Below are 16,317 nucleotides of genomic sequence, written 5' to 3'. Positions count from 1 at the left end.
TCCATTTTAATATCCAAACTCCTGGTTCAACTTTGACCTGCTGTACTGAAATATTTGGCATACACACAGTTTCCTCTTTAAGGAGGGATTAAAGTGATTGCACCTGACAGAACGTGAGGTTGCCACACACATTTTACTTTCAAATAAAATGGTTTTAAATGGTGGTGAAAGTCAGTGTTTGAGTTTTCTGTCTTGTTGAAATTGTGGCAGTGATGTCATAGGCCTTGTTATGACTGCCAGCCCCAAATCCACTTTTGGCAGATTGTATCCAGATTAACTTTATAATGTCTGGATAGCAAACAAAAAAAAAAAAGATAAAATAAAAAATGAAATTTGCAAATTTGCCCAAACCACATTTGCTGGTGGTTTTAATTGCGATTCCAATCCAGTTTCACACGCCTCCACCCTGCTTTCAGAGCAACAGCAAACTGTTGCTTAAGGAAGAGGTGTTAGTCCAGACACTCAAATCAAATTTCAGTGTGTGTCTTTTGTATCACTTGCAACACTACACACAGCGATGATATCAAATCCAGAGTGATGTTGGTGCTGAGCAGAATCCTTGCTGCTACTAGTAAAGTGCTATGGAGGGTAACGTGGCGAAAAACAGTCTGTTGGCAGATGCTGAACTAAATTGTCTGCTTGCTGCACCACGACTTGACAGAGCAGTTGTTCAGAGGGTGAAATGATGGACCTGGTTTGATAGTTTTCACAGATCTCAGCAGTTACTTTGGTGAGAACATTATCATAACTAATTTAAAATTGTAGTTAACCTTTAGTTATCATTTAATCTATCATGAGCTCGATTTCTGGATTTCTTCTTTCTTCTGTTTTTAAAACTTTCAGCTTTTATTCTTTTAAATTCTACCAGCCATAATGTACAGTTTGTGTGGGTGAGTGAAACCTTTCCTTTCAGTCTTTATTCTGTCACTTTACTGTATCTGTCCTTCCTCTTTCCTTTGCTCCTATCCAGTTCTCTACTTCTGTAAGTCTGACTGCTCCCATGGAGGCCCCCCTGCAGGCCCAGTACGCAGCCCCTTTAGAGCCTCTGGGCTTCGGCTTAGGTCACTCCACCAAACCCATCAACCACACAGACCCTGAGTCCTCTTCCGGTCTGAACACAGAGCACGATTATCTTCAGGGATCCCAGTTCTCCCCTAACGGGACCTCCGCTACTGACAGTGCTGGCTCATCAACAACCATTAATTCCTCAACATTTGCACCTGAAGAAGATGAGTGCCTGGTGGACTCTCAGCCTATCTGCTTCAAAGAGAATCCTTTCTTGGTGGCCAACCGCAAAGGAAAAGGCCGTCCAGCTGGAGAGCAGATCCTGTCAGGGCCTCCTGTGGGCTACGGGAGGCAAGGCCAGCTGCAGCCCTGGTTGTTCAGCAAGGCAAGCCGCCTGCCTGAGTGTGGTTTGGAGGCAGCATGGTTTGTTACCACGCACAGTTTGTCGTTTGGCTCACTTGAAATGGATCGTTCATTTGCATCAAGACTTTGTGGAAGTTTTAACTTTTAACAATTATGTTGATTTGATCCAAGGAAGCGTCTGTCACTTTTTTGGGGAGCTGACATGTATCCAAAGCACCGTACTGTAACAAGTGCGCACATATCTTTAGGATGGATGTAGAACTGCCACGATCAGTGCTGATAATTCATTGTTTTGAGGTTCATGGTGAACACATTTTCCTCTGAGGAAGTGTGTGTCTAAGTTGTGTGTATTAATCTGAGTGCAACATCCAGCTGAACTGGTGCATGTTTTTGCTGTGAGCACAGAGCTTGTGGCACCTCGTGAGGTATTTGGGCACATAGTCGCTACATACTAAGGACCGACGGGAATGTCTGTCCCAACAGCTGCGGGGGAGGTCAGAAGCCATCAAGGAACACGACCTGCAGAGACGCACAGAAAAGTGCATGTTCATCAGCAAGAGCTTGTTGTTAACTGAACTTACTGGGAGATCACTTCTCTACAGGACTAACCAGTGAATCTTGTGTTTCCTTACTACATTGTTTTGTCAGTGCACAGAGTGAAAGTAAGAGCAGCTGTTAACTCTTTTTTTGTTTTTCCAGGCGCCTCCTTCTGATTTCACCAGGACAGAGAGTCCAATCAGGGAAGCACCCTACTCTCCCACAATCCAACCGGTGAGCAGCTCCAACACCCAGTGCTCCTCCACCATTCTCCTGCCATCTTTTTACTTTATGTTCTCCTTTTCCATGAGTCATTTCTACCACTATAGGAGAGGTGTTTTACAGTTGACCCTTTTGACCTTTCCTCCCACCCGTAGCACAGCGACCATTCTTCCAACAGCTCCCTGTATGCAGGCAGGGAGACCCGCTTCGTAAGTGGGTCTTGTGGCCCTCTCTGCTCTGGCCTGGATTTTTTTTTTTAAGCATATGCGTCTGCTGTTCTGAGCCCTCCATCTGTTAATGAAACTAGTTCAGCGACATTTCTGCTGCAGTCCTACCAGTCTGAAAAGCATGTCTCTGCTTCTCCATGACCAGCTGACTACTGATGCTTCGCCTCATGTAGACTGGATGTAAATTCATTGGAGAAATAGACTTTTGACTTTGACTGTCCTTAAAGGGGACCTATTATGCTCACTTTCAGGTTTATATTTATAGTCTGGGTTTTTACTTTAATGTGTTTACATGCTTTAATGGTCAAAAAACACTTAATTTTCTTCGTAGTGAAAGGCCTGTATTCACCCTCTTTGTGAGACGCTCCATTTTAGTGCCTGTCTTTTTTAGCCCTCCTTAAGAAAAAGCCCAGTGTGTGTTTGCGGGTCTTCCTGGAGTGTAATGGAGAATAGCTGCATTTTGTATAGTGGAAAAAAGCTTCAAAAGACATGTTCCAGCAGGAATATGATTCAAAAGTGGGGGGAAATTACCACCTCCAACCAGGTTTACCTGTTATCAAGATGTTAGCATGTAGCTACATGTAGCAGCAGTGTGTAATGTAAACACTTGCAGTAGTGTGCCTGGAGCAGATGACGATATAAAGAAATACGTCACAAGCTGACATCTGCTTGTCTTAAAAGTAATAAAAACAGTTTCAGTGTATTCACAACAATCTTGCCTGTCTGTTTTTCCTCATGCGAATTACTTTTACAAGACAGAAAATATTTAAAAGCATAATAGGTCTCCTTTAATATCTCTACTGACCAGCTGTGGCTTCATATTCTCTGACATGACAATAACAGAATCAATTCTCCATTTTCCCTGAGCAAAGTTACCAGTGTTGTACAAATACTGTGTGATTTATAAGAGGAATTGAGATTGCAGTCAAATTGTGACTAAGGGCCCTCAATTGGTGATGAAATTAGCTCAAGGTAAACTCTGACGGTGTTGCATTGTTTGATAGTGATTGTATTTGGCATCATCCTGAAGAAGTGAAAATGTAGTGACTGAATGCACTGCTGGTTAAAACTCAAGTAGATGATGCGGCTCCATGCATTCCATTTCATTGTCATTGTTATTTTCTTTTATTTTTTACAGGCAAACATTCATTTCTCCTCCACTCCTACTGCCATCGACAACACTTCATCATCAGTGAGTGTCTGAGAAGCCTGAAAACAAAATAGCTTCTGTAGTAGTTTAGAGTGAGACACTCATCACATTTGGTTACCAATATATCAGGCCAATATACTCCTCTTTTAGTACATATGTGTCATGGGTTTCTTCTGTTTGAAAATTAAGAATAGCACAAATTTTTTAAAAAAAAAATGGAAAAACACTTAATTAAAATAAAACACAGATTTGTGATTTTAGGCTACTTTAAAAGAAATTGCCTGAAGTCCATAAAATATCATTTGTTTTCTCTCCAGACACGACCGGGTGCCATCCAGCCAGTCGGGCGCATGCGGCAGAGTCCTTCCCCCGCCACTCCGGACGGCCACAGTCCTAACCCCTTCCAGCATGGCCCCTCCCCCTTCAACTCCCAGACCTCTGTAAGACCCCTCACCACCACATAGTGCTGTTTTCTGTCCACTCTCAGCTCTGTGCCGCCAGCTCCGACCACACAGCCCCAAAACACTGCGTCCCACAGCAGTGCAGCAGAAATGCAGATGATGATTTTTGTTTCTTAAGAGGCTAGAACCAAAGAAAGGAAGATTTGTATTTGGATGCAGAGGGGAGTTGAGTCTGTGCAGGTGCTGCAGTCTGTGACCTCCAGACCTCCTATGCCTGCAAACAGAGCGCCCAGCCCAACGCTGAGCTCCAGAATCAGATCATTTCTCATAACTGCAGCTTTCTGAAATGTTGCACTTATTTCTTCCTCTGTCAGGCAGCATAGTGTGTAAATAATGAAGAAGCTATGTTTTCATCTCACGTCTTCCTATTTGTTTCACAAAGGTGCTCATACAGAAAAGTCTGTCATGGCTTTGAACTTTCCAAGCCCTACTGTGTGTCTCTCTCTGGCATACTCCCCTTCTCTCTCACATGAAACCAGCCGCCATGCTGTTCACCTGTTCTCCTCCACAGTCTTCAACTCTGCTGGTTTTTTTCATAGTCTACCCTCTCCTCCATGTCTCTGTCTGTCCGTCCTTCCCACCTCCTCTTCTTCTCCTTGGCTCCTTTTACCATATAAACCTACCCCACCCTCCATGCCCCCCCTCCCCCAAACCTCCCACCTGCAGCCTCGCGCCCCCTCCCCTACCTCGCCCGACGAGTTCCCCATGAATGTCAAGCAGGCATACAAGGCATTTGCCGCCGTGCCTCGCTCACTGGCAGTGCTGGAGCCGCCGCAGGTAGGCCGTGCTGCCCGGGCTCCACCGGGTCACAACGACAAAAGCATGCTGTGCTGATTGGTTGGTCTCGCCCCTGCCCCCTCCTGACTGGAGCAGGCTGTCCTGTAATGAGCCTGCGCCGTGTCGGGGGGCCTGTGACGTGCTGTGACGTGTGGAATGCGTTCATCGTTGGTTTTTGTACTCCAGTGCCATCATCTGTCATGCTGGTGTTGAGTTTTGATTCATTCGTCAATCCATGTGTGGCTCGTTTACTAATATTCAGTCCCCCCTTTTTATAATATATATCCCAGCTGCTAATCAGTCTGCCTGCTCTCTATCTCTGTTTTTGTCCTCCGTCTGAGTTTACTTTATTTAACTAACATCCTGCTGTGCCCAACAGGACCTGTATGGTGTGAGGAACAATTTCCACCCAAAGCAACCTTCACCAGAGGTAAGTGATCATACTGACCAAAAATATTAGAAGGACAGCCGTCTGTCTTTCAGTATTGGAACGAAAACAAGACTCTTTCTCTTGACGTTTGAAAAACTAGAGTCGGACTTTATTCAAGGACTAGAGACTTACATGTTCACAACAACAGATTTGCGGCTTTAACATTGCCAGGCTAGCACGTTTTTCAAGTCCATTTGTAGGTTGTTTGAGGCTCTGTTTACACCTGCTATTATAATGCGTCCTGGGTCATTGATTGAGTCACAAGAGAACATCTCTTAGTACAGCTGTGAATGCACCCAATAGGACTCGAGATCCAATTGCTGAGACCAAATATGAAGGTGGTGGTCTGGGCTAGTGTTGTCATGGTACCAAAATTGGGACCCACGGTACGATACCAGTGAAAGTATCACGGTTCTGTTCTTTTGTCATTTATAAAAAGATGAATCACTTTTCTATAATACATCAATGATATTTCAATGGAATAAATTACTTATTGACTTATTCATACTTCAAAAACAGCATCAATAAAGTGATTACATTATGGTATCATATGTACCGTGGTGTTTTAGTACCACGGTCTACCGTTGGTACCAGTAAACCGTGCAACACTAGTCTGGGCCACATATGGCCACATTCTTTCAGCAGTGTGTAAATTAATGTGTGATGGACCACATGGAAGGACTCAGCTGATGTCCTTCCCACCAGATAAGCAAACTTTCTGTTGCTGCCGTCACACAGGTTAGATGCAGGGCTGAAGGACGATCTCCAAAGCTGCTCTCCTCCCGGCAAACGCTCCATTCAAAGTCTATCCGGTTAGCACCATCTAACGCAGACCAATAAGTTATAAAATTAGTAAAAAAAATCATTGAAAGCTTTGGAAAAGTAATGAAATTTTGTTGTGTCTAATGAAATTGTTACAGTAATAATCTTCCACATAATGTTACATAATGACAAATTTATATTCTGTAGCTGACGGCGTAATGTTGCTCTGAACGTCGATGTGTGACAACATTTTGTTTACCATTACGTACATCTCTTAATTTTCTCCCCTTGTTCCCTCTTTCTTCATATATGCCAGCTAGCAAAAATTATGTTTAAATAGAGTTTGAATCAGATATTTTGTCATGGAAAAGTTTTGAAATTTTGTCCATGAAAATGTGTGGGAATCCTGTCAAAACCATTAAGAAACATTAACCATGTTATGCTAACAGTTAGCCGTGTCACTGTGTGTGCAGGCATGCTCTCACCAACTGTCCTCAGTGTAGAGCTCACACTCCAGCAGCAGTATTCTTTAATAATGGTGACTTAAATGATTTAGGCTACGTGTATATTTGTATATACATCGCGGAAGTGAGAGCCTATCACAGGTGGTTTCTCCAGACGCATGTGGAGACGCAATCTTATGCCAGATGTGAACAGACAGACTTACAGCTGTGCACTTGTGATGAGATCGCCCAGGACACGTCAATACCAAGTGTAAACAGGCTCTTCAAGTTAGATTGCCCCAGGAACCTTCAGGAACCTACACCTAAAACCTACAGGAGTTTCTGATGGCTTTTGTAATGCGTTTTGCTGCTGTGAAAGAAATAAAATCTTGAAAATGCATCAAAAGCTTCTCCCACCATTTAAAAAGAAAAAAAAAAGAAAGAAAGAAAAGAAACCAGCCCACAATTACCATTGTCACAAAATGTCATGATGAAAACTTAACAAGAGAAAATGCTTCACCGATGATGAGGACTCTCCTCTATTCCTTGAGTTTACAGTATCTCAGGGAAAGTTACCAAGCAGGACTAATCTGAAAGGATTTCGTATCATCAAAAAGTCATTTTCCATTCACGGATGTAGAGGAAGACAGTATTGTCTTTAAAATTGGGCCAGTATGTTATAAACAAGTGAATATTGAATCTGCAGCTGCAAGAACAAAATATTGAAGTACATCTAGATATGCTGTAAGCTTATTGTGAGTTTACTAAGGAATCTGAGGGGTGACGACATATGTGGCCTTTTCAGCCTGAGTTGAACAACGAGGTGTTTGAAGATGACACAGACGGTCAGGAGGGAGCAGGTAGGGGTCTGAGTGGCAACGTCTCCCCCCGGCCCTCCCTCACATCTGACCGTCGGGAGTATATGAACCTGGCAGCAGTGCCTCGCTACTCCAGGCCTTCCTGGGAACTGCAGGTACCCACTGCCTCCGCCACATCTACAGCAGCCCTGCTCTTTGTCTGGGCTGCAGTGTGCTTGGCTTGATCGGTGGTGGTGTCTCTGCTCCCAGACGCTGGGAGACAGCCATGTTAATTCTGCCAATAATGGGAACAGCCAGTTAATTAATCTGAAATCAGCTAAATGGTGCTGGGTTCTGTTTTAATGGATAATTTTGTTTCTTTCTTCTTGGTCTGTGATACTTTTCTCCTCTGCTATCTCTGTGACATCCTCTGCTCTTTTGGCAAATGGCTCTGCAATCACGCAAATCAAAAAAAAAAAAAACAACAACAACTTTTTAACCTTTGCTTTGCTGATTTCTCATTTGTAAATATTGCTGGTGCACTGATGTCAGCACTTATTAATTGTAAGCTTTTTCTTGTAACCAACAGAGTCCCTCTCCTGGTGGTAAGGACAGCCCAGAGCAGCGCTCTTTCAGGGACAGACAGAAGTATTTTGAGATTGACGTGAAGCAGCAGACACCAGAGAAACCCAAACCTCGAGTGTCTCTTGTTGGAGAAGATGACCTCAAGAAAATGAGGGAGGAGGAAGGTTTGTTGATGTTGTTCCTCCTTGATCAACCCTTGCTAATGACTAATAAAGGATGATAATAAAAACATCAGACTCTGCTAACCTTCCCTCGCTATTAACATCCCTGTCTGTTCATCTCGCCCCAGAGAGGAAGTTTGAGCAGCGAGCGCGGGAGTACCTACTGGATGAAGACGATGAAGATGAGGAGGAGGACCTGGCTAAGCAGGTGGCACAGATGAAGGCCACTGGCAAAGTGTTGCTGGATGGAGTGGAGTACAACGTGGAGCCAGCATCAGCCCCATCCAGGCACTGCGCCACACCACCAAACTACAACGTCACACCACCCAGCTACTGTGGCAGCTCAGGGTAAGATTTATAAATTATTATTGCTTTAAACATTTTTTAATTTCTCCAGCTAACAGTTTTTTTTGCATGTAGGCCTTCATCTGTTGATGGTAAGGGAGAGTCTCAGAGGAACTCACTGGAGGACAGCTTCAGGCTCGAGCAGAGGCCCAACTCCATGACTGGGTAACTACACTGCACACATCTTTGAGTGTCTCTTTGCTGTCCTGTTTTTTGCTAGTGTGGTCATCACTGCTTCTTGTGTGTCTCGTCAGTCTGATTCCAGCTTACTCCGGCGATTCGGCGGCTCCCATCCGCACAGCCAAAGCAGAGCGCCGACATCAAGAGAGGCTCCGAATGCAGAGCCCTGAGCTGGCTGTGGCCCCCGACAAGGACCTGTCCCCTGCTGAGAAACGAGCTCTGGAGGCTGAGAAGAGAGCCATGTGGAGGGCAGCACGGTAAATACAACACAACACTGAACACATGCTGACGAGGAAGGTAATACAGATAATTAGGTTTTTTTGTGTATGTTTTAAAGCCTTCACTTTACTTCACCTTACTTAGTCATTCTAGTACTATGATGTTAATAGGGATGAGTGAAAGGGAAGAAATAATTAAGTGCCAGTAAAGCCATTGTGATGCAGTGACAGCAGTTTAACAGTGGTTAGAAGAAGGAATCTGTAAGTATAAATCAACCCAATAAAGAGTTAACAAATTTATATCAGAGTGGTTTCCTTTACATTTGTGATGACAGTGGTGACATGTTAAGACTCACTTTTTGATAACAAAAGTGAAAACCTGTGAAGTACTCGTGATTATTTTTCACTGTCACTTTCACTGTCCTATTGCTTTTGAAACATTAATTCTGACAAATGTACATGGCAGGTTACTAGAATAAAAACTGAGTGCTTAACATTAGTTTGACCAGCAGCCAGACAATACATTTAGCGATGTATATAAATAAAGAAAAGCAAACAAATCTTGGCAGTATATCCAGAAAGTGTTTGGTATATTTTCATTTTTCTGAAACTTTTTCTTTTTTACTGAAATAGTCACTTATTTTTTAAAAGTTAATTTGAAAATTTCTGTCTGCGACTTAACCTCCAATCAGGGTCTGAAAGTAGCACCCGCCACCCACAAAATGTGGATAAATTGTTGACAGTGGGGTTTAAAGTCATCAGGTCATCCACCCCTTGGGCTATATAAAAGCTACGCTATTGGCTGTAGAACCTTATTTGTTTTGATTGACAGTCAAAGTTCACCATATTCTAACCAATAACCATCAACAAAAAGATGAGCACACATACTATCATGGACATAAATCTTTAGAACAAGTGCATTTATCTGCACAAATAAATACACAGAAGTAGCATTGATGCAGAAAAGGTACAAATCAGTGCATAAAAATTCACCAGAATGCAGGAAATAAAGTGTTTGACACTCAACATTTCACTTTAACGTTGCAGCTGTAAAGGTGGAGCATAGGTTTTAAACATGATAAAATATCTGAGTTACAGACTAAAATTAAATGTCTTTCTGCAAGAATATAGATATTTTTTACAGTTGACACCACAGTGGGTTTACGCTTGTTTTTTTACTCTGCATTAATGTGTACAAAGCAGGAGTCTGAAGTGGGAGAAGAGGGGGAAGGTTTGTTGTCTTTTAGCATCACGTGACTGTACATGTGATATAAACCTTGACCGGGATGATGGCAGCACGTGGGTGACTGCAGAGAAACAAGAGTGTGTAAATAATACAAGGACCAAAAGTACAAAAGATGATAAGGATTTTAAAAATGTAGTATCATGTTTTTTGTGTTATTGGTTCCCTGTGATGTTGAGCTGAATACCAAAGGCGCACAATGTTGGTGTTTCAAAGCTCACATGGGGTGGTGTGTTAATAAGTGAGGGTCGGTGACACCTCTGTCCCAGATTTCATACTGCTCAGTAACGAGGTTCAGTTTTTCCTGTGTAGAGTCAACACAAATATAAGTTCACAGTTCATTCTGTGGTGTGTGTGCTGTTAGTCTCCTCTCTTACTGTTTTCATGTCTAAAAATAAGATCTTATTATTCTGGCTCTTCTAAATGTGTCGGTGTTTTACCTTCCATTCTTTGGTTTTCTTCTCTTTTCCTGTCTGTACGCCTTTCTTTCCTTCCTCTCCTCCTCATATTCCTCCTTCATCCTGGTGCACTTCTCGTCCTGTTCCCTCCTCCTGTCTGTCACCCTCTCCCTGGCCTTGCGGGGCCCAGGCCCTGTGGCCTAGAGGAGGATGTTAGGCAGTATGAGCAGGACCTGGCTAAGAGGCTCTACCAGGCCAGAGTGAGGGCATCTCAGGGCACGGCCGAGGCCCCCCAGCCCCCCACCTCTTCCTCTGCCTCCTCCGCAGCCTCCCAGCTCAGGTCTGCTCCTTGGCCCCAGCCACCAGGGCCAGACGCACGGCATCGTGGGGGTGTGCTGGGGTGCTTTGGTGTTGGGGTATTTTGCTAGAGGCCGAGTTCGGAAAGGTCCAAGCAAGCACTCGCAGCGACACTGTCAGTGCTTCACTGCCTTTCTAGTGCTGTCTTGCTTCTGCACGTCTTTGCTGTTCATCTCTAGCTTCCTCTGGTTTCCCCTCTCTCTCTGTTCTGTATCTCCTCTCTTCCTCTGCAGCACTCTTTTCATTTGCGCCTTGCTGTTCTCTTGGTTTTCATATTTTTATTTGTACTAACACACATCCCACAGTTTGCAAGCTATTTGTGAGTTAAGGGTAAGCCTACTAGCAGTAGGCAATCCTTTTCCTGGAATGCCTCCATTTTTTTTTATTGTGCAATTAAATTCAACTGGTTGTTTGTCACAGCAAACCAGGACAAGGAGCACCCAAAATTAGTAGTGAGCGGCACTACACCCACCTGTAACGGTGTGTGCCTCCGTCAGTTATTGTCTCTGTATTTGTTCTCTCAGTTCCTACTGTCATTTATCTGATGGTGGTTGTTCCTGTTACAGAATGAAGTCTCTGGAGCAGGACGCACTGAAAGCACAGATGGTCATTGCCAAGTCTCGGGACGGGAAGAAGCGTGGCACGCTAGATCAGCTGACAGAGTCACCCTCCCCCGCCCCTACACCATCTCCCACACCTATGGAAGGTAGGAAGCTGCTGTTCCCAACACCACTGAGGCCTGTTTACATGACAAGCATTATCTTATCAGTCATTCAGGGTTCCCCCGGTCATGAAACTAATTTTCCCTAATTTTTGGAATATTTCCCTCTGTTTTGATATTGCTTGATGTTTCTTGATAATAACTCTTGATGTTTCAAACCTGCCCCTGCTTGCCTTTCTGTTCTAACCTGTCATCCTGTTTGCCTCTGACAGAACTCAGTCCTCGAGGAGTAACCTCTCCGGGCCGGCTGGTAAGCGCTAAATCTATCCTTTTTTGTGTGACTGTATCCTTTGAACGCACCTGGAGAGCTGGAATCATCAAATAATTGAACAAAGCTGTAACGCTGACGATGAGCAGTTTGATTTAATGAGCTGGGAAAGGGAATAAAGGTAGCTTGGCTTCAGATCACATTGGCATTAATCCATCATCTTGCTCATTGTCACTCCAGCCGATCAGAGCTGAGGACACACACAGCTCTCCCATCATATGCCACAGCTGGCTGTTTGAATCACCCATTAGCCTCTCTGCCTCCCACCTCTCCTTTTTCCGTTTCCTTATCTTTTATTCCTTCTCCTCTCCTTTTATCTTTACCTTCTCCACGCTGTTCTCCTCCTTTTCATACTTTGTCCCACCCTCCTCCTGTCCTTGTTTTCCTCTTTTCCCTCAACCTCTGCTCATTCCTGTTTGCTATCCTTCTAGTCCCTGTCGTCAAAGAAGTTTGACTACCGACAGTTTGCTGCCATTCCTTCTTCCAAACCCGTATACGACATCCAGGTATTGGCTGCATGCTGAGCTCCCGGGGCCCTGGCCTCCTCCCTTCCCCCTGGCTTTCCCTGCTGCCTCCCCCCTCTAGTTTCTCTGTGAATCAAGAGGCATCAGTGTGACTGAAGTCTAGGGTTTGGCTCCGTGATTGATCAGCACTTCCTGCTCTGCACTACAGTGACTGGCTCACTAACTCTCACTTGCACAATGAAGAGATACCACATAATGACACAACAAATATGCCCCTCCATTCTCCCTCTCCCCTTCCCACTGAGCACTCACAAATGTAAGAGCATCTGTAGCAGTAACCCTTCACACCCATCTATCTCTCAGCTAACTAATAATCAGACAGTAACACTCACCAGCTGCAGAGACGCAGACGTGTTTTTGATCCCACTAACCAGAATTGGTTCCGGGGGAAATGGCCACCAACTCTGCATCTCATCCACTCTCACATTCACGTCCATCAGCTGTCTTGTTGCACGCATGGATCACATATCAGGCAGAGGAATAACATCGTCCATTAGATTTCCTCTCATGCTCTGGCTTTTGAAACACTGAGCTGCTGAAGGGTCTCCTCCTGCGCTGTCATTAGGGTAGATGTTTGGTGTAGGTTTGTGTGACATAGTTAATTTCCTCTTCTCTGTGCGGAAGAAGAGATGGGAGGGGAAGCAGGGGAACCCTGGAGTGGTGTTGGAGTGAGCTTGTCTCGGAGTGGTCTTTTGTTTTTTGGGGTCGAGTATCTGTAGATATATGTGTCACTGTCAGTCTGCTGGGATCTTGTGTGGTTTGGTTGTTGCACAGTGACCACAGTTTGTTCCTGTTCTCCCTTTGGTGGATGTCATTTAATGGACTGTTTATAAGTGTTTGCATAATGTTTCCTGCATATGAACTGGCTAAAGTGTTTAAAGGTGTTGTTGAACATTATGGGTATGCAGAGCAGGAGACTTGAGGGACCACTACAGTCTGCAAAGTGACGGTCACCTGACAGCAAGACTTTAAATGCCACTCAGAATTAAATTTAAGATCAATTTTACTACAATGTAATGTAAAGAAAAAAATAAAGACAAAACATGACATGAGATACTTAGGGAAAGGGACTATTTTGATCTAATGTTTATTGTAACATAAAACGTGACCTTTTTATCTCATGGCGGAGACAAGTGTAGAACAGAACTGGTAAATATAAGGCGCTTGTTGGCAATTTTGCATTTCACGATTCAAGACAACTTTACTAATCCCCTAAAGGGCAATTTCATTTAACAGCTCGCACAACAACACACACACAACACATATTTCTCACTCTATATGTGGGATTTCATTGCATTGATTCCCGTAGTGAGTTGGAAAAACTTGCATAAAATACATTAGGGATCGACCGATATGGTTTTTTCAGAGCCGATGCCGATACCGATTATTATGAAACAGAGATACCGATAGCCAATATTTACAACCGATATATGGCCGCTGTAAAAAAAAAAAAAAATCATAGTTGACAGCTCCAGGTCATGTTCACTTGATGACGATTAGCCTACATCTTTTTCTTTTTTTTTTTTTTTGCCGTGGTTCTATTTATTTTTAGAAGCTTAATCATGTAGCATGATATGAATATAGGCAGGCAGGTAGGTCGAAATTTCGCTCCTGGGCATGCATGTCATCATTGAAGTTGATCATATATGGATGTGGTGTCTTTAAAGCTTCAGCATAGAGGATTTTTTTATTGCAACTTTGACAGTTTCTGTTGCCTTAACTTCAAACATCATACCGCTGGCTCACGGAGCAGACTGCTTCTCCTCCAGTTCTGTGGCACTGCATGTAGAAGCTTCAGTGTTGATTGGTTACACGGCACAAGTGATAGCCAATCAGTGGGGGCTGTAGGCGGGACATTGTTACACAGCCAAGAGTGGGGACTTCAGGCATAGAGACGGCTGCATCAGAGCAAGAGGAGCGCATTTAGAAATAAGCTTATTTTACTGGTTATCAATGGAAAAAAACAGCCAATGCCGATTATCATAAACATGCATAAGATCGGCCAATATTATCGGCCATACCGATAATTGGTCGATCCCTAAAATACATCTAGTCCTGTCCGCATTGGCATGTACTAGTTTCAGCCATGCTGCTAAGTCTTGGTTAAATAGCCAATCTTTGTTCAGTTTGCACTTTCCAATGTCATCCATGTTACAGTGACTGCTAGCCAGACCATCTGGAAGTGTGCTGGGCTTTGGAGCCATTTTAGATAGTGGTCAAATAGTGGTATTGCAATTTCGGGGTTCCGTTACATGATGAGAGATCCGTAAATCTGTAGATAAATTTTTTGAGAGTGTCACAACCCCCATGAAATGACTCATTTCGATATCAGGAATTGATCCTCTTGGTCCAGTAACATCAGGAAAGTGCAGAGGAGCTGGAAGTTAGCTGTTCCACCTGCGAACGTTAGCCACATGGTTACATTATTAAATTCATTGTCTTTTTAAGGCTTTGAAGACTTTAAGCAAGTCAGCCTCTCCAAAACATGAAACTGTGCTTTTAATCAATATTCATACAATCATAACAACTGGTTAAAGTTGCAAGGTAATGTATATAACTTAACAGTTTTTATATCACAGTTCTATATGAATTTTCCTAAGATTCTCCAAAAATAAAATAAACCACAGTTGTTGAGAACATCTGACTGGAGAAATATCAGATAATAAATACACAGTTCAGTGCAGTTATAAAAAAACAACATGGTCAGTCACGTGATCGTCAGCTTGCAGGATGTAGTGATCCCTTGAACATGCTCCTAAGTATAATAAACAGCTCTTAATACTGATATCTGGAGGATTGATACACAAATTGAGCACTGATATATAAAAGCATCAACACAAAGGACACGTAACATGCTGCTTGGTTTTCCGTTGTGCATTGGTAACTCTTGGTGGTGCTGTACTGTTGCTCTGTTGGCTGTCTCTTTGTGGATGTGCCTACACTACACAACAAACCCCGGAACTGATGACCTAACTTAACCTCCCTTTCCTTTAACATGCCAATCTCTCCTGGGGGAGTAGTTGAGTAGAGGCACTCTGGCTTTTGTGGCTCTGACAGATTGGGAGCTTCAGCGCTGTTTGCTAAACCGGCAGTGAGTGGCTGGCACGTCCTCTCACTGCCAGCTCCACTGCTCACATGGTGATGGCTTCCCATGGGATACAGGTTACTGAAACACACCTGCCACTCAGTTACTGACTGTCTCTTCTCCTCTTCCAGTCCCCCGACACAGCCGATGACCTGCAGTTCATCGACGACGGCTCCAGCAACCCAGGTGAGTGACGGATTATTCAGGATTTTATTTTAAATTGTACTGAAACAGGCTTTGTGAAGGGGTAGCTGATAAAACTGTGTTGACATGAAGTGATGCATTTATGACCTTCTTCTATTCCCTCTAATCCAGGTGACAACCTGGGATAAGCAGCTCCTATTGGTAGGATCCTGTGTGCATGTGTTTTTGGGTCTGAGTGTGTGATTGTACGCCTGAGTATTTACAGAACATGTGAGAAGAACGTGTGTTGGTTTGTGCATTTCTGCTCTAACCTGCTAGTCATGTGGCATAACTTTGGGTTCAGGTATTAGACAGGTGTGTTTACCTGGGTGTGCTTTGCCTGCTGCTGCCCACCACATAAGAAGCAGCACCTGATGATGAGACCAGAGTGGAGTATATGTGTGTCTGAACTAATGATCTCACACAAACTGATCCAGACTGCATGAATATGCTTTAAGTGTTGACTGAAATTAGTGATTACAGGGAGCTCCAAGGGATTCGGTTACCATGTAAGTGTCACTCTGTATGTTTACGTGTATACAAGAAACCAGGAAACATACTTTTTATGGCTTTTTTTATGGCATACTATACTATGAGTTTTCATGAAATTTGATTACCTACAATACTATACCATTGTTTTGATATTTTATAACATACTATACTATGACATTTTTTTATAAAATTCTATGACATACTGTACTGTGACTTTTTTTTATGAAATTTTATGACATAATTTACTATGACATTTTTTAATAAAATTTTATGACATACTATACTGTGACATTTTTTATGAAATTTTATGACATAGTATACTATGACCTTTTTTATGAATTCTTATGACATACTATACTATGACATTTTTTATTATGTTTTTA

The 16,317-nt window shown here is 43.2% G+C and overlaps 1 protein-coding gene across 31 annotated transcripts in view; it reads left to right on the top strand.

Moving 5' to 3' along the window:
• Positions 1 to 16,317, top strand: part of scrib (scribble planar cell polarity protein) — an 81,221-nt gene that overhangs the window by 61,972 nt on the left and 2,932 nt on the right. For 3 of the 31 annotated variants that reach the window (XM_033638457.2, XM_078162470.1, XM_033638452.2), the window contains 17 exons: positions 971 to 1,390; positions 2,068 to 2,139; positions 2,283 to 2,336; positions 3,493 to 3,546; positions 3,822 to 3,944; positions 4,632 to 4,742; positions 5,122 to 5,172; positions 7,183 to 7,350; positions 7,764 to 7,923; positions 8,049 to 8,268; positions 8,341 to 8,430; positions 8,520 to 8,702; positions 10,495 to 10,644; positions 11,228 to 11,367; positions 11,595 to 11,632; positions 12,082 to 12,156; positions 15,391 to 15,445. In XM_033638457.2, coding sequence (XP_033494348.1) covers positions 971 to 1,390; positions 2,068 to 2,139; positions 2,283 to 2,336; positions 3,493 to 3,546; positions 3,822 to 3,944; positions 4,632 to 4,742; positions 5,122 to 5,172; positions 7,183 to 7,350; positions 7,764 to 7,923; positions 8,049 to 8,268; positions 8,341 to 8,430; positions 8,520 to 8,702; positions 10,495 to 10,644; positions 11,228 to 11,367; positions 11,595 to 11,632; positions 12,082 to 12,156; positions 15,391 to 15,445 — 2,164 coding nt within the window. Of the gene's footprint in view, positions 1 to 970; positions 1,391 to 2,067; positions 2,140 to 2,282; positions 2,337 to 3,492; positions 3,547 to 3,821; positions 3,945 to 4,631; positions 4,743 to 5,121; positions 5,173 to 7,182; positions 7,351 to 7,763; positions 7,924 to 8,048; positions 8,269 to 8,340; positions 8,431 to 8,519; positions 8,703 to 10,494; positions 10,645 to 11,227; positions 11,368 to 11,594; positions 11,633 to 12,081; positions 12,157 to 15,390; positions 15,446 to 15,574; positions 15,605 to 16,317 lie in introns of all 31 variants that reach the window. The other 28 variants (XM_033638470.2, XM_078162480.1, XM_078162485.1 and 25 more) reach the window with 24 other exon arrangements.

The sequence above is a fragment of the Epinephelus lanceolatus genome, chromosome 20 (genome assembly GCF_041903045.1).
Source record: "Epinephelus lanceolatus isolate andai-2023 chromosome 20, ASM4190304v1, whole genome shotgun sequence".
NCBI classification, from domain to species: Eukaryota; Metazoa; Chordata; class Actinopteri; order Perciformes; family Serranidae; genus Epinephelus; species Epinephelus lanceolatus.
The sequence above is the reverse complement of the archived record's forward strand: the minus strand, read 5'-3'. Positions and strand labels throughout refer to the sequence as shown.